Raw genomic sequence first — 22219 nt, forward strand, 5'->3', positions numbered from 1 at the left:
CAAGGTGTGGAGACGCCCGCCAGGGGGCGCAGGGGCATGCTGGCCGCTTCTGGGAGCGGTGCGGCACGGAGGGAGGGAGGCAGCGCGGGCAGGGAACCACCTTGGCCCTGGTGCGCTGCTGCTGGCCCATCTCTGCGCACCCCTTGGGGGCAGGGGGACCGCGGGTCTCCGTGCACTGCCTGGGACAGGGGCAGTGCACGGAGCTACCTCCCCCTCCCCCAGAGGCATGTAGGGATGTGCCAGCAGCCAGCCGCTTCCTGGAGCTGCGTGGGGCCACTGGCCACGGCATGCAGGCAGCCGGCTGCGCCGCCGGCTGGGACTCGGGGGCAGGTTGTGAGGTGAGCTTTGTCCTGCATTTTGCGGGGGGTCTCCCTGTCACTGGGGGCCCCGTGCCACCGCACAATTTGTTTCCTGGTAAATCCACCTCTGAAGCTGGGGCCTCCTTGTGGAAGGTGCTGTGTGCAAACATCTTCCACGCCAGATGAAAGTGAGGAAAAACAATAAAGAACAAATATAAACTCTCCCTGAGAAAGCTGCACAGTGCATCTCTTGCACTATAAAAATCCTCCATACGCAAACCCTCCCAGCCCTGTCCCTCGGACAGCCAGGCAAGCAGGCACACAGCTCACATTTAAAGGTGCAGGCTGCAGAGAACAGAATCACAGCACCATGCCCTACACTAGGCATTTGCTGCCTCGGACAATTACATTTCTGGATTCCCTACAGGCCTGAATGCTAAGTACCTGTGAGCCTGTTAATGCTGGATCCCCTCAGCTTTCAGGGAAAAGGCAAACACAGCCTTGCAGAACCTTCTGCAAGAGCTCTGCAGCTCACACCGTTTCATCCCTCCCTGAGTCTCACCATTCAGGCATTGGCATGTTAAAAAGGCTGCAGGGCCCCAGAATGTTGTACATCCCACTCCCTCATCTTGCCATCGAGCGCTCCTTCATGCTGAATGTGTTGATAGAATGAGGTGACCAGTCACCATCTGACAGAAACACCGGAGCCAGCTAGCAGCAAACAGGAAGCAGGAGATGTTACCACGTCGCTCCATGCTGCAAAAGCCACTTCTCAGGAGCTTTCCTAAAAGTTGCCGCATTGCCGGTTCTTGTGAGTTTATGTTAAAGCCCCAGCTCCTGGAGTCATGGGATTAGGTGAGACTCTCAGTTTAGGTGTTTTTATTTTTAAGGTAAGTTCCTAGCCCTCGTGGTGCTGGAAAAAAGCCTGAAAACACGACCTGAATGGAGCCTAGGAGCTCAGAACTCAGAAGTTATAAAAAGACCCACACATTTATTATTTTAAAAAACCTTATGCTTTCTAGGCCTAGCTTATGCTTTTGGGGGCCTGACACACCACTTTTTGAATGCTTGGGTTTGGCAGCACTGGAGTTGTATTTATAGCTTTCATGCCAGCCCTTGTGACTCAGCGCACACTGTTTCCATCGCACAACCATACACACCTCTGATCTTTGCCTATTTCTGTAATCCAAGGGCCTGCCCCTCACTGGACCGCATCCTCAGTCACAGCCTTTCAGTCTGTAAGAAAGAACTCAGCCTGTCACTCATTCAGCTATGCTGAGAACACGCCCCTGACCTGGACCTATCCCAGCACTCAGCACCCCGCTTCCCAGGACAGTTTGACCTTGCAGGCCAATGTCACATTCTTTCAGCTCAGTGGAAGAGGCCCGGCTGGCAGATAAGAGGGGAAATAAAGGAGAGCAAGTGTGATTTGGTTTTCATTTTACCTCTCTGGAAATGGTGCAACGTTATTGGCCATTGGCAGGTTTCTTTTTGTTTGTTTGTTATTGGCAGTATTTTAGGGCACAAGAGCAAACTATCCCAATGCATAAGAAAGGAAGCCTGGTAAGAGACACACACACACACACACACACCCCGTTTAACCAGGAGATCTTAAGTCACTTGAATCTAAAAAAAAGAGCCATACAAAAAGTGGCACCTAAGTCAAATTATATATAAGAATGTTAAAAAACAACAACACACATGTAGGGACAAAAGTAGAAAGGCCAAGGCACAAAAATAAGATTAAACTAGCTAGGGACATAAAGGGTAACAAGAAAACATTCTACAAATACATTAGAAGCGAGAGGAATGCCCAGGACAGGGCAGGCCCATTACTCAACAAGGAGACAATAACAGAAAACCCAGCCATGACTGCAGTGTTGAATGCCCTGTTTGTTTCAGTTTTCACCAAAAAGGAGAGTTGTGATCAAATGACTAATATAGTGAATGTTAGTGTAAATGGGGTAGGATCTGAGGCTAAAATAGGGAAAGAACAAATAAAAAGTTACTTAGACAAGTTAGATGTCTTCACGCTGGCAGGGCCTCATGAAATACATCCTAGAATACTTAAGTAACTGGCTGAAGAGATCTCTGAGCCACTAGCGATTATCTTTCAGAACTCATGGCGGACAGGAGGACTGGAAAAGGGCAAATATAGTACCTAGCTATAAAAAGAACAGCCCAGAGAATTATAGACAGTTGTCTTAACTTTGGTACCCAGAAAGATAATGGAACAAAAATCAATCAATCAATTTGTAAGTACCTAGAAGATAATAAGGTGCTAAGCAGGTATTTGTCAGAAATAAATCACATCAAACCAACCCAGTATCCTTCTTTGACAGGGTATCAAGCCTTGTGGATGGAGGGAAGCAGTAGACGTGCTTTATCTTGACTTTAGTAAGGCTTTTGATACTGTCTTACGTGGCCTTCTCATAAAGAAACTAGGGAAATATAGCCCAGATGAACCCACTAGAAGCTGGTGCACAAACGTCTGGAAAATCGTACTCAGAGAGTAGTTATCAATGTTTCATAGTCAAGCTGGAAGGGCATATAGAATAGGCTAATGGCACAGAGAGTACACTCATAAATTTTGCAAACACCAGCAAGCTGGGAGGGGTTGCAAGTTTCCTAGCTTTGGACGACAGGATTAGAATTCAAAATGATCTTGACAAAATGGTCAGAAATAAATAGGATGAAATTCAATAAGGAGAAATACAATATACTACACTTAGGGAGGAACAATCAATTGCACAAATACAAAATGGGCAATGACTGCCTAAGATGGCGTACTGCAGAAAAGGCTCCGGGGGTTATAGTGGATCATAAACTAAATGAGAGTTGACAATGTAACACTCTTACAAAAAAAGCAAACAGCATTCTGGGTTGTATTAGCAGAAGGGTTGTAAACAAGACATGAGAAGTAATTCTTCTATGCTACTCAGGACTGAAAAGGCCTGAACTGGAGTATTGGGTCCAGTTCTGGGCACCACACTTCAGGAAAGACATGGACAAATTGGAGAAAGTCCAGAGGAGCGCAACAAAAACGAGTAGAGGTCTAGAAGACATGACCTACAAGAAAATACTGAAAAAATTGGATTTGTTTAGAAGATTGAGGGGCACGTAATACCAGTCACCATGTAACAGGTTGGTCTAAAGAGGAGGGGGATAAATCGTTTTCCTTATCCACAGAGGTCAGGACAAAAAGCTGTGGGCTTAACTTGCAGAAAGGGATATTTAGGTTAAACTATACAGGTAGTTGAGCAATGGAACAAATACCTAGGGAGGTTGTAGAATGGAGATTTTTAAGAGCAGGTTGGACAAACACCTGTCTGGGATGGTCTAGATAATACTTAGTCCTGCCTCAGTGCAGGGGACTGGACTAGATGACCTCTTGAGGTCCTGCTCGGTCCCCCATTGCTATGAGTCTATGACTGTGAGAATGGAGAAAGGAAAGGGAATCTAAATAATGTTTGCTCTTGGTGCTTGGACTCATCTCACCTGAGCTTCACAATGTGCGGCTGCCTTGGGCACTGTCCTGCTTTCCCACTAGAGACCCTCACATCCCAGTTGCCTGGGAGTTTGCGATCTGTGTATGGGATTCTACATGTGATCTAAGCAAGTTCAAGGAAATTCCCTCCTGTCTCTTGTAAAGCTGGCAAGCCTCAACGATCCAGGAGAACTGAGATGGACGAGCCCAGCCACTTCTCTGCAGCTTATCAGAACATCCTGAATCTGCTTTCCCAGCCCAGTCACATCACTTTCTTCTCCCCTGTTACAGCCCTGTGCTCTGGAGTGTCTCAGAGGAATGTGGCCACTGGAAGTTACAACAGAATTGGGGTCTGTGAGTCAGGAGCAAACAAGGATCCAGGGTGCTGCAATGTTAGACCCAGAATGAAGACAGCAGGAATGGCTGAACCCTGCCACTCTGAGGATGTCACTTTCAGTTTTTTTGTGTGATTTATGTTTTTGCTTGGGTGCTTAGGGCTCAGTGGTACCGGCTGTGCCTCATTCACCCAGCCTTGCCTCAGGGCTCAGAGACGCAGTTCCCATACTTCCAGGTTTCCTTTCTCTCCTTGACAAGGCAAGGTGTCTAGTTCAAAGGGCTTGTGAACATAATGGGATGTAGGGGGAATCTCTTGTGGGTTGTCTAGTTGCTCCCACTGAACAGAAGCAGAACTAATTTCATAATAATAAAAACACCCAGCTCTTACACAGCCCTTTTCACCAGCAGCTCTCAAAGTGCATTACAAAGGGAGTCAGCAGCATTAGCATTTTACAGATGGGGACACTGAAGCACAGTGAAGGGACGTGAGACCCAAGAACCTCTTAATGCCAGCTTGCAAGAGAGTGCAGCGGAGACACAGACATCGGATGAGTTTGGGTGTGTTGCGTCTAGTTCACCAAAGAGTATCATGTGAGGTCTTGAATAAGGCCTGTGTCACTCTGGTCATCAACTCATTGTGAGAGGTATGTACAGATCCTGTGTCAGGAGTTTTGTCTATATACTGAACATATGTTCTTAAAGTCTGTAGGGACTGGGCACCAGTAGAGGTGAAAACTAGGTTTTTTTGTCAGACAGGAGATGTTTCTTCATCTATCTGTTGACATGTAAATTGAGTATTGTCTAATTCACAATAGGCTTCTCATCACCAGTGTGAACGGAATGCAAATGAAGGCTAATAAGAACTTTGGAGAGAGGAACTAACAGAGAGAGTAAAACAGTGGTGAGAAGAAGATCCTTATCTGGAGGTCCACTTCAAACGTTTGCTCGACTATATTTGAGGGGGGAGCAGAGAAGATGCCCTGGTGCCCTTCACTGAGGAAGCAAAAGGACAAAGTGCTGGGCCTGAGCTGAATCTCAAAAGATGGTCCCTTGGGAAAAGCCAGGCCTGGTAATTCTGGGAGTGTTCAGTAGATAAGGGGCTGGACCCTGTAGGGAGGACTCAGGGGATGGTGGGTGCCAGTCGTTACTTGTGCAGACAGAGCGAGGCCTGTGGAGGCCTGGAAGCCCGCGCTGGTGCTAAAGAGACCGGCGGGTTCAGGAAGCTGTTCCCAGGAGGCACAGGCCATGCTGCCTCATGGGCATCACAGGCACTGACTTACCCAAGGTTACTCCATAGCCAGTGACTGAGCTGGGAACAGAAATAATCAGACAGGAACAAAGTCCAGGATGGTTCATTTCCATCCATGTCTGGTGAACGTTGCAACAGTTTCGGATGGGTGGTGGGTATCTGGTATTCTAACCCTCCTGTCACTGTTTGGCTGCCAAAAATGTATGTAGGTGTCTCCCCTATTTTACTGCCCCTTCCCCCCCCACCCCCCCGCCTCTCAGTTTTTGAGTTCTTCAGTCTACAGGGTTCTGAAGAGCAGCAGTGAAACTGACAAAGTGTTCAGTCAGTTTTCATTTTACTGTAGCTTGGCACAGCTCTGAGCAGCAGTAGAGGAACCTGAGCAGCTGCTGAGGTGTCTGTCTGCAGACTCAGGCAAACCAGGGGAATTGGATACATTCAATTCACATTTAGATGTTTTTCCCTGTGATCACAAGGGGCAAAAACTTGTTTTTAATTAGAGATCATATTATGCAGAAGTTGCTGGTTCCCACCTGGGAAAGATTCCTACTCATCCTGGACAGTCTTTTCAAGCCAGGCCCCAGGCCATACACCATGCTGCCATGTTGCACCTATCTGTGCCTTGCCCCACAAAGAAGGAAATCAGTGCAGGTTCCAATTAAGGACTTTAGCTAAGGAGATTCCTAACCCTATTTTAACATGATCCTCTCAGCAAAAGGTCAGATTAGCAAGTCCTCTGTCTAATCAACAAATCGCTTTCCTTGAAGTGCTTCATGGCTAAGAAAAACAACCTCGTGATTAACAAACCTCTCTTCCTAAACAACATCTCAGGCAGGGTTAAACCCTGCTGCCACCTGCTGGCTGCTGAAATTCTGCACACAGACTCCATACAAATCCCTGTGAACACAGCAGCTCTAATAATAGAAATTGTCCTCTTGGAAAGAATCGATGGCTCAGCTAGTCTGCTGTCCCCACTTCCTGCTCAATGGTTTGGTTAGTCTGCTATGCCCTTCTCCTCTTTCACTGGGACAAACCAATGTTCCATCTACTCCAATACCCAGCCTCCCACAGGGGCACATATCAGATATGTAAGAGAAATGTGAAAAATCCCCAACATGCATCTGGTCTCTTGCGCAATGATACTTTGTGTGTGGGGGGTGTGTAAGTGTGTATATGGGGTGTGTGTAAGCGTGAGTGAGTGAGTGATTTCTCCCTGTCCCTGATCAGCAATCTTTTCACTCTGTATTGGGACTATGGGAACGAGGCGGAGCAAGGGCTGGAGCAGCACGCAGCTCCACAGGGCACCAGGAAATGTGGTGCCTCAAATTTCCTGGTGCCCTATGCAGCTGCATACTTTGTGTATGGGTAGGGACGGCCCTGGCTTCACCACCCTCCTAGTGAAATAGTTTTTCCTAATATCCAGCCTAGACCTCCCCCACTGCAACTGGAGACCATTGCTCCTTGTTCTGTCATCTGCCACCACTGAGAACAGCCGAGCTCCATCCTCTTTGGAACCCCTCTTCAGGTAGTTGAAGGTTGCTATCAAATCCCCCCTCATTCTTCTCTTCTGCAGACTAAATAAGCCCAGTTCCCTCAGCCTCTCCTCATAAGTCATGTGCCCCAGTCCCCCTAATCATTGGGGGACCACACCGATGGACTACATGCCATGTCTCATCATACCATTCCCTCCATAAACTTATCACTCTCAGTCTTGAAGCCAGTTAGGTTTTTTGCTCCCACTGCTCCCCTTGGAAGGCTGTTCCAGAACTTGACTCCTCTGATGGTTAGAGATCTCTGTTTAATTTCAAGGCTAAACTCTGAGGAAGAAAGCTAACAGAGGCTCCCCTATGATAGTGACTGGGGTTTGCTACAGACCGTGAGGATCTGATTTGGCTATGGATAGAGACCTCTTTAATGTTTTTAATTAAATAACTTGTGGGAACTGTGGGATTATGGGAGACTTTAACGTCCCAGATATAGTTTGGAGGACAAGTGCTACACACAATAGTAGGGTCCAGATTTTCCTGGATGACAAATTTCTTCACCAAATACTCACTGAACCAACAAGAGGTTGATGCCATTTTGGATTTGGTATTGGTGAGCAGTGAGGATCTCACAGAAGAACTCGTTGTAGGGGCAACCTTGGTTCGAGTGATCATGAGCTAATTCAGTTTAAACTAAATGGAAGGACAAACAAAAATAGGTCTGCAACTAGGGGCCTTGATTTCAAAAGGGCAAATTTGAAAAAAAGAAGGGAATTGGTGAGGGACGTGGACTGGACTGAAGAATTCAAGGATCTGAATGTGGAGGAGACTGGGAATTACATTAAGTCAAAGTTGCAGAAACTATCTGAAGCCTGCATCCCAAGCAAGGGGAATAAACGCATAGGGCAGGGTTGCAGACCAAGCTGGATGAGCAAGCATCTCAAACAGGTGATTAAGAGAAAGCAGAAAGCCTACCAGGAATGGAAGATGGGATGGATCAGCAAGGAAAGCTACCTCTCAGAGGTCAGACAGTGTAGCGGAAAAATAAGAACTGCCGAAAGCCAAGCAGATTTGGACCTTGCAAAGGAAATTAAAACCAAGAGTAAAAGGTTCTATATAGCCACATAAATAAAAAGAAAACAAGGAAAGAAGAAGTGGGACTGCTAAGCACTGAGGATGGGGTGGAGATTAAAGACAATCTAGGCCTGGCCCAACGCCTAAACAAATACTTTGTCTCAGTTTTTAATAAAGCTAATGAAGAGCTTAGGGGTAGTGGCAGGGTGGCCAATGGGAATGAGGATATGGAAGTAGAAATTACCAAATTCCAGGTGGAAGTCAAACTCAAACAGCCCAATGGGACTAAATCCGGGGGCCTGGATAATCTCCATCCAAGAACATTAAAGAAAGTAGCACATGAAATTGCAAGCCCAACAGTAAGGATTTTTAATGCATCTGGGTCATACCCCATGACTGGAGAATTGCGAATATAGTTCCTATTTTCAAGAAAGGGAAAAATGTGATTGGGGAAACTACAGGCTTGTCAGTTTGACTTCAATTGTATGCAAGGTCTTGGAACAAATTTTGAAAGAGAAATAGTTAAGGACATAAAGATTAATACAACATGATTTTACAATAGGTAGATTGTGCCAGACCAACCTAATTTCCTTCTTTGAGAAGATAACTGATTTTTTTAGACAAAGGAAATGCAATAGATCTCACCTACCTGGATTTCAATAAGGCATTTGATACAGTTCCATAGTGGAAATTATTAGTTAAATTGGAGAAGATGATGATTAATATGAGAATTGAAAGGTGGACAAGGAATGGGCTAAAGGGGAGACTGCAATGGGTCATACTGAAAGATAAACTGTGAGGCTGGAGAGAGGTTACTGGTGGAGTTCTGCAGGGATTGGTCATGGGATCTATCTTATTTAACAGTTGTATTAATGACCTTGGCACAAAAAGTGGGAACATGCTAAAAATATTCACAGAGGACACAAAGATGGGAGGTACTGCCAATACAGAGAAGGGCTGGAATATTATACAAAATCTGGATGACTTTGAAAACTGGAGTAATAGAAATGGGATGAAATTTAATAGTGCATAGTCATGCATTTAGGGACTACTAACAAGAGTTTTTGCTATAAGCTGGGGACATGTCATTTGGAAGAGACAGAGGAGGAAAAAGACCTGGGTGTATTGGTTGATCACAGGATGACTATGAGCCACCAATGTGACGTGACCGTGAAAAAAGCTAATGCAGTCCTAGGATGTATCAGGCGAGCTATTTCCAGTAGAAACAGGGAAGTGTTAGTACCATCATACAAGGCTCTAGTGAGACCTCATCTGGAGTATTGTGTGCAATCCTGGTCTCCCATGTTTAAGAAAGATGAATTCAAACTGGAACAGGTACACAGAAGGGCTACTAGGATGATCTGAAGAATGGAAAACCTACCTTATGAGAGGAGACTCAAAGAGCTTGGCCTGTTTAGCCTAACCAAACGAAGGCTGAGGGGAGATATGATTGCACTCTATAAATAAATCAGAGGGATAAATACCAGGGAGAGGGAACGTTATTTAAGTTAAATACCAATGTGGACACCAAAACAAATGGATATGAAGTGGCCATCAACAAGTTTAGCCTTGAAATTAGACAGAGATCTCTAACCATCAGAGGAGTGAAGTTCTGGAACAGCCTTCCAAGGGGAGCAGTGGAAGCAAAAAACCGAACTGGCTTCAAGACTGAGCGTGATAAGTTTATGAAGGGGATGGTATGATGAGACTGCCTACAATGGCATGTAGTCCATCAGTTATTGCTAGCAGCAAATGTCTCCAATGGCCGGTGATGGGAAACTAGAAGGGGAGGGCTCTGAGTTCTATAGAGAATTCTTTCTCATGTGTCTGGCTGGTGGGTCTTGCCCACATGCTCAGGATTTAACTTGTCACCATATTTGGGGTCGGGAAGGAATTTTCCCCAGGTCAGACTGGCAAAGACCCTGGGTTTTTTCCCCCTTCCTCTGTAGCGTGAGGCACAGGTCAATTGCTGGTTTAAACTAGTGTAAATGGTGGATTCTCTGTAACTTGAAGTCTTTAATTCATGATCTGAGGACTTCAGTAACTCAGCTAGAGCTTAGGGGTCTATTACAGGAGTGGGTGGGTGAGGTTCTGTGACCTGCAATGTGCAGGTCAGACTAGATGATCATGATGGTCCCTTGTGGCCTTAAAGTCTTTGAGAGTAGAGGAGGGGAAGCTGCTTGCGTTAGGGAGGAGAGCATGTCTGATATGTACGGACTGGGGACAGAGAAATCTGTGTGTAAGATACATGGAATCACGGATTTGGATTAGGGTGAGGGGAGTCTGTATGTGTACACCTGGACTCTGCCTTGTACAAACCCAAGATATGATCCCTGCCCTGAAGAGCTCACTACCTAATTTAAGAGGAGGTGATGAGTGTAACTAACACTAAGAGGAAAGAGGAGACAGGAGAGTGACAGGTGTAGCATGTGCCTTTCAATAGACTCGTTGGGCACAAAACTCAATGGCTCTGAATTATTTAAATTCTTGGGTTTGTTTTGTTTGTAAATAAATATCAGGCATCCCGCTGGGGCAGACTGAACCAGTGTAAACTCAATGGAGCAACGACCAGTTCCACCAGCTGAGGCTCTGTCCTACTGTGCACGTATGAAAGAGATCTCATGTCGTGGAAAGAGGTGGCAGGAGGGTTTGTGTGTGTGACTTTGTGAGCAGAAGGGAGAGTCATGACAGCAGGTTGTGTGGATCTGTGTACAATTTTTATGGGTTTGGAAGGAGAGTGTGCATGAGTTTGCATTGGGGGAATCAAGCCCTTGGATCGCTACCCCTCCCTGCTTCTCCACGTGGGCACCAATGATACTGCCAAGAATGACCTTGAGTGGATCACTGCAGACTACGTGGCTCTGGGAAGAAGGATAAAGGAGTTTGAGGTGCAAGTGGTGTTCTTGTCCATCCTCCCTGTGGAAGGAAAAGGCCCGGGTAGAGACCGTGGAATCGTGGAAGTCAACGAATGGCTACGCAGGTGGTGTCAGAGAGAAGGCTTTGGATTCTTTGACCATGGGATGGTGTTCCAAGAAGGAGGAGTACTAGGCAGAGACGGGCTCCACCTAACGAAGAGAGGGAAGAGCATCTTCACAAGCAGGCTGGCTAACCTAGTGAGGACAGCTTTAAACTAGGTTCAACGGGGGAAGGAGACCAAAGCCCTGAGGTAAGTGGGGAAGTGGGATACCGGGAGAAAGCACGAGCAGGAAAGCGCAAGAAAAAGTGGGACAATCAGTGAGTTATCTTAAGTACCTATACACAAATGCAAGAAGCCTGGGAAACAAGGAGGGAGAACTGGAAGTCCTGGCACAGTCAAAGAATTATGATGTGATTGGAATTACAGAGACTTGGTGGGATAACTCACATGACTGGAGTACTGTCATGGACGGATATAAACTGGTCAGGAAGGACAGGCAGGGCAGAAAAGGTGGAGGAGTTGCATTGTATGACTGCTCAGAGCTCCGGTATGAAACTGCAGAAAAACCTGAGAGTCTCTGGATTAAGTTTAGAAGTGTGAGCAACAAGGGTGATGTCGTGGTGGGAGTCTGCTATAGACCACCGGACCAGGGGGATGAGGTGGACGAGGCTTTCTTCTGGCAACTAACGGAAGTTACTAGATTGCAGGCCCTGGTTCTCATGGGAGACTTCAATCACCCTGATATCTGCTGAGAGAGCAATACAGCGGTGCACAGACAATCCAAGAAGTTTTTGGAAAGTGGAGGGGACAATTTCCTGGTTCAAGTGCTGGAGGAACCAACTAGGGGCAGATCTCTTCTTGACCTGCTGCTCACAAACCGGGAAGAATTAGTAGGGGAAGCAAAAGTGGATGGGAACCTGGGAGGCAGTGACCATGAGATGGTCGAGTTCAGGATCCTGACACAAGGAAGAAAGGAGAGCAGCAGAATACGGACCCTGGACTTCAGAAAAGCAGACTGTGGGCACGGATGGGCAGGATCTCCTGGAAGAACAACATGAGGGGGAAAGGAGTCCAGGAGAGCTGGCTATATTTTAAAGAATCCTGATTGAGATTACAGGAACAAACCATCCCGATGTGTAGAAAGAACAGTAAATATGGCAGGCAACCAGCTTGGCTTAACAGTGAAATCCTTGCTGATCTTAAACACAAAAAAGAAGCTTACAAGAAGTGGAAGATTGGACAAATGACCAGGGAGGAGTATAAAAATATTGCTCAGGCATGGAGGAGTGAAATGAGGAAGGCCAAATCACACCTGGAGTTGCAGCTAGCAAGAGATGTTAAGAGTAACAAGAAGGGTTTCTTCAGGTATGTTAGCAACAAGAAGAAAGTCAAGGAAAGTGTGGGACCCTTACTGAATGAGGGAGGCAACCTCGTGACAGAGGATGTGGAAAAAGCTAATGTACTCAATGCTTTTTTTGCCTCTGTCTTCACAAACAAGGCCAGCTCCCAGACTACTGCACTGGGCAGCACAGCATGGGGAGGAGGTGACCAGCCCTCTGTGGAAGAAGAAGTGGTTCAGGACTATTTAGAAAAGCTGGACGAGCACAAGTCCATGGGGCCGGATGCGCTGCATCCGAGAGTGCTAAAGGAGTTGGCGGATGTGATTGCAGAGCCATTGGCCATTATCTCTGAAAACTCATGGCGATCAGGGGAGGTCCCAGACCACTGGAAAAAGGCTAATGTAGTGCCCATCTTTAAAAAAGGGAAGAAGGAGGATCTGGGGAACTACAGGCCAGTCAGCCTCACCTCAGTTCATGGAAAAATCATGGAGCAGATCCTCAAGGAATCACTTCTGAAGCACTTAGAGGAGAGGAAAGTGATCAGGAACAGTCAGCATGGATTCACCAAGGGCAAGTCATGCCTGACTAATCTAATTGCCTTCTATGACAAGATAACTGGTTCTGTGGATGAGGGGAAAGCAGTGGATGTGTTATTCCTGGTCTTTAGCAAAGCTTTTGACACGGTCTCCCACAGTATTCTTGCCAGCAGGTTAAAGAAGTATGGGCTGGATGAATGGACTATAAGGTGGATAGAAAGCTGGCTAGATCGTGGGGCTCAACAGGTAGTGATCAATGGCTCCGTGTCTAGTTGGCAGCCGGTATCAAGTGGAGTGCCCCAAGGGTCGGTCCTCGGGCGGGTTTTGTTCAATATCTTCATAAATGATCTGGAGGATGGTGTGGATTGCACCCTCAGCAAGTTTGCAGATGATACTAAACTGGGAGAAAAGGTAGATACGCTGGAGGGTAGGGATAGGATACAGAGGGCCCTAGACAAATTAGAGGATTGGGCCAAAAGAAATCTGATGAGGTTCAACAAGGACAAGTGCAGAGTCCTGCACTTAGGACAGAAGAATCCCATGCACCGCTACAGACTAGGGACCGAATGGTTCGGCAGCAGTTCGGCAGAAAAGGACCGAGGGGTTACAGTGGACGAGAAGCTGGATATGAGTCAACAGTGTGCCCTTGTAGTCAAGAAGGCCAATGGCATTTTGGGCTGTATAAGTAGGGGCATTGCCAGTAGATCGAGGGAAGTGATCATTCCCCTCTATTCGACATTGGTGAGGCCTCATCTGGAGTACTGTGTCCAGTTTTGGGCCCCACACTACAAGAAGGATGTGGAAAAATTGGAAAGAGTCCAGTGGAGGGCAACAAAAATGATTAGTGAACTGGAACACATGACTTACAAGGAGAGGCTGAGGGAACCGGGATTGTTTAGTCTGCAGAAAAGAAGAATGAGTGGGGATTTGATAGCTGCTTTCAACTACCTGAAAGGGGGTTCCAAAGAGGATGGATCTAGACTGTTCTCAGGGATGGCAGATGACAGAGCAAAGAGCAATGGTCTCAAGTTGCAGTGAGGGAGATCTCGGTTGGATATTAGGAAAAACTTTTTCACTAGGAGGGTGGCAAAGCACTGGAATGGGTTCCCTATGGATGTGGTGGAATCTCCATCCTTAGAGATTTTTAAGGCCTAGTTTGACAAAGCCATGACTGGGATGATTTAGTTGGTGTTGGTCCTGCTTTGAGCAGGGGGTTGGACTAGATGATCTCCTGAGGTCCCTTCCAACCCTGATCTTCTATGATTCTATGATTTCAGGTGGACCATCTGCCGATTGGGATGGTGAATGTATCCCATGTCCTGAGAGAGGAGCCACGATGCTGGGGGAAGGTTTATAGCTGGAGAGAGTATCATCTGAAGCAGGTACATGTACCAGACTTGTCATGGGCATGTCAGTGCTATTAGTATAACCAGAGCTCAATCTTTCTGTATCTTGTATAAGACTCGGAACAGGAGGGGAAAGGGAGGGAAGGGTTAGAGAAGTGGCACGTTCCAGTTCATAAGGAATGTATCCCCTAGTGAACTGCATCCCAGGCCTGCTCTGGAACAAAACTGAGGACAGTGGGTGGCCTCGTGAGTGGCAAAAAGGTCTAGTGGGGTGACCCCATTGGCGGAAGATGCGTCAGAGTGCTCTCATGTCCAGCTGCCATTCGTGCTTGTGCGAGAAGGTTCTGCTCAGCATATCCACTGTCGTGGTTTGATGTCCAGGGAGATACACAGCAGATATGGAAATGTCGTTGTACATACACCAATTCCATAGCTTGATTGCTTCTGAGCATAGGAATGAGACCTGGCACCTCCTTGTCTGTTGATGTAATACATGCAAGCAAGGTTGTCCATCATTACTCGAACAGTTTGGTTTCTGAGGAGTGGTAGAAAATGTTGGCAGGCATTGTGGACCACCCTCAGTTCCAGGAGGTTGATGTGTAAGGTGACTCAGTGGGCATCCATCTTCCCTGTATAGTGTGTTTGAATAGTTACGTTCCCCAGCCGAGGAAGAGGCATCAGTGGTAAGTATCACGGTAGCAGGAAGTTGAAGAAAGGGGACTCTGGCACAAACATTGTCAGGGTACATCCACCACAGTAGTGAGTCCTTGGCCTGGGTTGGCATGGACAGGAGTTTTTGCATGCTGTGCTGGTGAGGAAGATGTAGTGTACGGAGCCAGCCCTGAAGACATGGCATGTGCAGCCTCACGTGTTTGACCTCAAATATAGCTGCAGAAGTTGGAGGCATGTATGTGCTGGGATTTGGGGACATGCTCAGTTGGTTGAGAGTAGTTGTGTTATCGCTGTGAACCTGTGAGGTGGTAAAAACACTCTTGCCTGCTTGGCATCGAGTAGATGGCCAATGAATTGCAGCGTTTGCACTGAGGTTAGTGTGGACTTTGCAAAATTGATACGGAGGCCTAGTTTTGTAAAGAGGGTCATTGTAGTGTGGACTGCTTGGAGCACTTCGGTCTCAGACAGTGGTACTTTGAGAAGACAGTCGTCTAGCTATGGGAAAATGGTGATGCTTTGTTTGCAGAGGAAGGCTGTGACCACTGTGAGTACTTTGGAAAAAACTTGCAGAGCTGTGGATAGTCTGAAGGGTAGTACCCTGTACTGGTAGTGACCATGGCTGATGATGAATTGTAGGAAACATTTCTGAGCAGGGTGTACTGTGTAACGTTACACCCCATATTCTTCATAGAAATATTATTATTATACAAATATGGCATAACTAAGACAGAATCATAGAATATCAGGGTTGGAAGGGACATAATCATAGAATATCAGGGAATTGGGGGGAGGTATAGCTCAGTGGTTTGAGCATTAGCCTGCTAAACCCCAGGGTTGTGAGTTCAATCCTTGAGGGAGCCATTTAGGGATCTGCGCCAAAAATTGGGGATTGGTCCTGCTTTGAGCAGGGGGTTGGACTAGATGACCTTCTGATATCCCTTCCAACCTTGATATTCTATGATTCTAACCTCAGGAGGTCGTCTAGTCTAACCCCCCGCTCAAAGCAGGACCTAATCCCCAAGATACATTTTATGCAAGATGGGTCATGTGAGGTATCATTGAAAAGGCTATGATCTACTGAATGTGTTTATCTAGTTTTTATGTATGTATCATTTCTGCATCTGAAGTTAGGAATATTGACTATGTAACCATTACAACTGTGTGTGTACTTGGGGAAATGCCTACCAGACAGCAGGCAATCAGCCTGAATGAGCCATTTAAGAAGGACAATAGAACTTTGGAGATACTAATCTCCCACCTTCCTGAGGAGCTTCCTGGGATGTTGCTTTGACACTGCAGGGTCATTTATGATGTCACCTGGTACTGAGTACCACCTTGGACACTGCTGGTATTTTTCCACTGAAAACAAAAGTCTCCAGCCTTATGTAAATTCTATTTAAGGCTGGGGAGTAAATCAATCAAGACTCTTCTCCATTGCCTTCACATCCAAGAAGGAAGATGGCTAAAAACACCTGAAGGGAAAGGCAGGGGCTGAGTCCAGACTGAGATAGAAGTCCAGTCTGTAAAGAGAAATAACTGGAACTCTAAGGTACAAAAACCCTGTAACCTGCCTACAACAACATTTAGGGTGAGAAATTACATTTTGTAACCTGTTTCTTAAGCTTAGTTTGCATGTTTTGTTTTATTTGCTCAGTAATCTGCTTTGTGCTGTTTGCTTTCCCTTATAACAACGGTGGGCAAACTTTTTGGCCCAAGGCCCACATCTGGTTATGGAAATTGTATGGCAGGCCATGAATGCTCACTAAATTGGGATTGGGGTGCAGGAGGGGGTAAGGGCTCTGGCTGGGGGTGCGGGTTCTGGAGTGGGGCCAGAAATGAGGAGTTCAGGGTGTGGAAGGGGCCTCCGGGCTGGGGCAGGGGGGCTCAGGGGTGCAGGCTCCAGGCAGTGCTTACCTCAAGCAGCTCCCAGAAGTAGTGGCATGTCTCCTCTCCAGCTCTTACACAGAAGCATGGCCAAGCAGCTCTGCACGCTGCCCTGTCTGCAGGTGCCACCCTGCAGCTCCCATTGGCTGCAGTTCCTGGCTGATGGGAACTGCAGGAGGGGCACTTGGGGCGGGGGCAGCGCGCAGAGCCCCCTGGCTGCCCTATTGCATAGGAGCTGGAGGGGGGACACGCCGCTGCTTCCGGGAGCCACGCAGAGCTGCGGCACACGCATGCAGAGCAGCCCCCGACCCCACTCCCTAGCAGGAGCTCGAGGGCCGAATTAAATCAGTTGGCAGGCTGGATGTGGCCGGCGGGCCATAGCCTGCCCACCCCTGCCTTATAATCACTTAAAATTTACCTTTTGTAGTTAATAAACTTATTTCTTGTTTATTTTAAAACCCAGTTTATGCCATTCATATCTGGGGGGGGCACAAAAAGCTGTGCATTTCTCTCTCCACATTGAGGGAGAGGGCAGATCTCTCTATACAGCACAAGACAATATTATTTTGGATTTACACCCCAAGGGAGGTGCACACATGAGTGCTGAGTAAATCCCCAACTGAATCTTCCCACACAGATTTCCCACATAGATTTCAGTCTGTGTCTGCAGCTGGGTATGGCCTTACTTGTGTGTGTGCTAGAGAAGGCTTGAGGGCCTGGCACAGCAAGGACAAGGTGAGGAAGCCCAGGCTGGTGGAACGGGTAGACGCAATGGGACCCCAGTGCATCAGGTGGCATCTCGGATGGTGGGGGGATTCAACCTGTCACATACTGCAATATGAAAGTGCTGTAGGTCAAAGGCCCAGAACCAATCCCCCTGTTCCAAGGATGATGGTGGATAGGGTGACCATCTTGAAACGTTGTAGTTTGACAAACTTGTTGAGATTGCAAAGGTCTAGGATGGGGTACCAACTGCCATACTTCTTTTGTGCCAGAAGTAATGAGAGTAGTAACTGCATCCTCTGTGTTGTGGAGGAACTGGTTCTATGGCTCCCAGTTGAAGAAGATGTCTCACCTCCCCCTCCAGTATGGGCTCATGAGAGGGTCCCTGAAGAGGGACAGGGAGGGGGGTTGGTGGGATGGTATAGCCAGGAAGGGGATGGAGTAACCTTCCTTTAGTATTTCTAAGACACATCTGTCCGAGGTAATGAGCATCGAAGATGCTAAAAATGGAGCTAGGCAATTGCCAAACTGTTGGTGTGTAGATGGTGTTACAGATGATAGGGGCAACTGGAGCAGGCAGGAGAGTCTCTGGAGCTCGACCCACCTTTAAATTTGTTGCTTATGAGAGGGTGTTTGGGACGGTGTCCCTCATGCAGGCGATTGTCTGCACCTGTTGGGAAGCCAGTGATGATGCTGTTGGTTGTCAAACAGCCACTGTGGGTAGTATGGCTGAGGGCAAGATCATGGAGGGAGCTGATATTTCCCCGGTCTCCGTTTTGGCTGTGGTGTGTACACACCGAGGGATTTTAGAGTGGCTTGGGAGTCTTTCAATGAGTGTAAGGAGCTGTTCATGCGCTCAGAAAAGAGTTTTTGTCCCTCGAACGGGAGATCCTCAACCATATTTTGCACCTCCTTAGGGAATCCAAAAAGGTGCAACCATGAGGAACGTCGCGTTACTACCACAGTAGCAATGGACCGGGCAGTTGTGTTAGCGCAGTCCAGGGAGGCTTGCAGGGCCTTGAGGGCTATTAAGTGACCTTCCAAAATGAGGGGCAGGAATTGTTCCCTTTTTTCCTCTGGCAGATCCTAGCAAAGTTCCTCCAACTTAGAATAACTTTTATAATCGTATTTGGCCATAAGGGCCTCATAGTTGGATGTTCAAAATTGGAGGGTAGCAGATGAATAGGATTTTCTGCCCAGGAGATCTAAAACATTTCCTCCTCAAAGCTGTCTGCTTGACCATATTTGAAAGCTATAAACTGAGACATTTGAAGAAAAGAACAAGGACACAACATTCATCTCCACCACTGAAATATACTGTACTAAGAGAACTTTTCAAAGGGACAGCATGGAGAAATTGTTGCATATTTTGCTTGTTCATCGTATTGGCTACGCATTTGTTTTAAAGTTGTTAATCTTGTTTTGATCATATTCTCATTTCCTACCCTGCTACATTGTTATATATTACCACCATCCATATAAAATCGAATCAGCTATGATAAACTAAAACTGGCTTAAAGTATAATTTTAATAAAAGCAAACAAATATACAGATAATGTTTCTAGACAGGTGATAGCAGGCAAAAGTACAACACTCGTAATGCAACCTAGTTGAAAAGATAAAGAGGTGAAGAAACTGCACCCTATTTTGCGAAGAAAGGCTTGGATTTAATCAATTTTAATAGATGATGAATAGCTTCTGATGCATCTTGGTTTGGCAATTGTTTGGTTATTAGAAAAGCTTTCATCCCAAGATCATGAGCCTGAAACGACATTTAAAAAAAGATACAAAATAATTGCCATGAAATAGTTACACAGTCTTTTCTCACTAGGGTAGGAAAAATATACAGACAGGATCAAAGGAATTGCCATACTGGATCAGAGCCAAGGCTCTTCTAGTCCATTATCCTGTTTCAGAGAGCAGCCAGCACAAGCTGCTTTGGAGAAAGTTGTAAGAAATCTCCTAGTGGGCAACTACTGAATAATATGCCATCAGTTAATGGATGGCTTATGCTATGAAACAGGAGGGTTTTTATCCCTTCTAAAATCAGAGGGCCAAACTCTCTGCTGAGGTAAACTGGGAAATCTACATCAACTTCAATGAAGCTGAGCTGCTTTTCATCAGCAGACAATGTAGTTTTTATATTATTATGTATTAACATTATTAATCCCATCCAATGTAACTGTAGATAGTCTCATTATCTTTATCAATATCCAATATTTGATTTCTGCAGAACTCTTGGCCTCTATCATAGGCTATCATAGGGCAATGAGTTCCACAGGCTAATTTTGGATTGTGTAATTTCCCCCCCCCTTTTTTTAAGCTTTAAACATGTGGCCTTTCAATTTCATTGAGTGTGCCTTTGTTTCATAGAATTATAAATTTTAAGGCCAGAAAACCAACAAATCATCTAGTCTGACCTTCTACATAACACAGCCCAGAGAATTTCACCCCTGCACTGAGCCCAATAACTTGTGTTTGGCTAACGTAGCTTCCAGAAAGGCATCCCGTCTTGATCTGAAGACATCAAGCAAGATGGAGAATCCAGCATTTCCTCTGACAGTTTGTTCCAATGGTTAATCTCCCTCACTGTTAAAAAATTGTGCCTTATATCTAATTTGAATGTGTGTGACTCTAATTGCTGGCTATTGCTTCTTGTTCTGCCTTTCTCTGCTAGACCGAAGAGCCCACCGGTACCTGGTATTTTCTCCCCGTGAAGGTACTTATACAGTAATCAAGTCACTTGTCAATCTATACTGACTGAGCTCTTTAAAGGCATTTTCCCCAGCTCTCAAATAATTTCTGTGGCTCTTTTCTGCACTCGCTCCACTTTTTTTAAGGATTTGACATATCAGAACCGTACCCAGCTCGTTAATGCTGTATGCAAGGCAAACCCTACTGCTACATCCAAAGATTGCATTGACCCTTTTTCCCACAGCATTGCACTGGGAGCTCATGTTCATTTGTTTGTCCACTATGACCCCTAAGTCCTTTTCAGAGTCACTACTTTCTAAGATACAGTCCCCTATTCTGTACATATATCCTACATTCTTTGTAACCAGTTGTATGACCTCACACTTGGCTGTATTAAAACACATTTTGTTTTAATGGGCCCAGCTCACCAAGATTGTTCTATGACTTTATGACTTTTTAATACAAATATAAAAGCCTACCCCCACACCATGTCCTCATCGTTTACCATTCCATCAATCTCTGTGTCATAATCACATTTTATGGTTTTTCAAATACAACTACTTTTCTGGATCTATCAGTTAGTCAGTTCTCAATCCATTTAACATTTGCTTCATTTATATTGTATTATGCAAGTTTTTAAATCAAAATGTCATGCAGTGCTAATTCAAACATCTTAAAAAGTCTTTGTTCATGTATTTACAGTCTCTATTTGTTATTTTGCATAACTCTACCATCTGGCTTCCTCTCCAAACTAAACATTCCCAGTTGTTTCCATCTCTGTTCATAAGGAAGTCGTACCCATCTCTAATAATTTTCAACTTGTGCAACCTTAACTCTGCCCCCTTGTTTGTAAACATTATGATACAGTCTTGAATAACAGGATCACATACTGTTACTGCGACATGACCTCATCCTGATGCACAAAACACACCAACCTTATCAGTATACACCCCAGCCTCACTCATGCACAAAAGCCACGACTTTCACAAGTGATTGATGATTTTGGATGCCCAACTTGAGACAAATTAAAGGGGTCTGATTTTCAAATGGGCAGTGCTCAGCACTTTCCAAAAATCAATCCCCTTTAAAATATGGATGCCCCAAAATAGAGGCACCTTGACACATTTGAAAATATTAACCCTTTGCTCTCAAATACACTAGTGCAAATTCAAAATTAAACCCATTGACTTCAGCAGACTGAATGAATCCATATTTACATCATGATAACTGCAAAAAGGTCCAAAATCAGGCATTCATATATAGAACCCTTGTCTCATTCACTGCACAACATCCAACCTGCGTGCTGAATGACAAAAAGTGGTATGTAATCATGCAATTAAGACTGTATTGAAATGCATATGCACAAAGGCACAGAGTCTAAGCTGTATAAGGAACTTTAACTTGCTATTACCTGATTTTGAGTACTTTGCTTTGTAACTTTAACATTAACATAGTATTTTTAAATTTAATTTCCTAGGTATTTAAAATAAATAAATAAATACTGGAATGTGGCTCTATTTGCTAGAAAGCAGTAGAATACTGTTTCCCATGAATTATGCATTCTCTGAGGCAAGCGCTCCTGCATTTAATGTTATAGTGTGAATCAAAAATAGAGTGGTTTAATTAAAAACGAAAACAATCACTAGGTCAAACTTGCCTTTGGTAAATCCAAGATCAAGTAATGAAGCATTGCAAGAGCATGTACAACATTGGCAGTTTTAGCAGGTTGTTGCTTTGGTGCCTGTTCTCTGATATCTGATATTGCATTCAGTACTTGACTTGCTTCGGCTTGCTGAGCTTCATCTACATTGAGAATGAAACATTTAAGATGGATGGATAGCATACAAGATAATATATTACTAAAACAAGCTAACTATCTGTTCTATTTAGGCATTTATACCTCACATCACACTGATATCTGATTTCCATACAAATTCTAAAAGTAAGCATATTAAAATCTCTATCTTTTCACCTGCAAATGGCAAGTTTGCTGTTTCAGCCTCTTCTCTGACGTGCGTCACAAGTCAATATCTAGATTATTCAGCCATTTAACTGCTGCATCATCAAGGATAGCAAGATGCTGCAATCTACCCTCTAATCTTCTAATTGTGCACTCCTCCACATGTTTGACCATCTGCATCGCTGCCCTGCAGTCATGCTGTGAAGACTGGGCTATGTTAA

The 22219-nt window shown here is 45.4% G+C and overlaps 1 protein-coding gene across 1 annotated transcript in view; it reads right to left on the bottom strand.

Moving 5' to 3' along the window:
• Window positions 1–18861: 18861 nt before the first annotated feature.
• ZMYND12 (zinc finger MYND-type containing 12) overlaps window positions 18862–22219 on the bottom strand; it is a 64979-nt gene continuing 61621 nt past the window's right edge. The window contains exons 7-8 of the mRNA XM_074975354.1: window positions 21696–21841; window positions 18862–19106 (exon numbers count right to left, since the gene is read on the bottom strand). Coding sequence (XP_074831455.1) covers window positions 18987–19106; window positions 21696–21841 — 266 coding nt within the window. The 3' untranslated portion in view covers window positions 18862–18986. The remainder of the gene's footprint in view (window positions 19107–21695; window positions 21842–22219) is intronic.

This window comes from Natator depressus, chromosome 18, assembly GCF_965152275.1.
Source record: "Natator depressus isolate rNatDep1 chromosome 18, rNatDep2.hap1, whole genome shotgun sequence".
Lineage (NCBI taxonomy): Eukaryota > Metazoa > Chordata > Testudines > Cheloniidae > Natator > Natator depressus.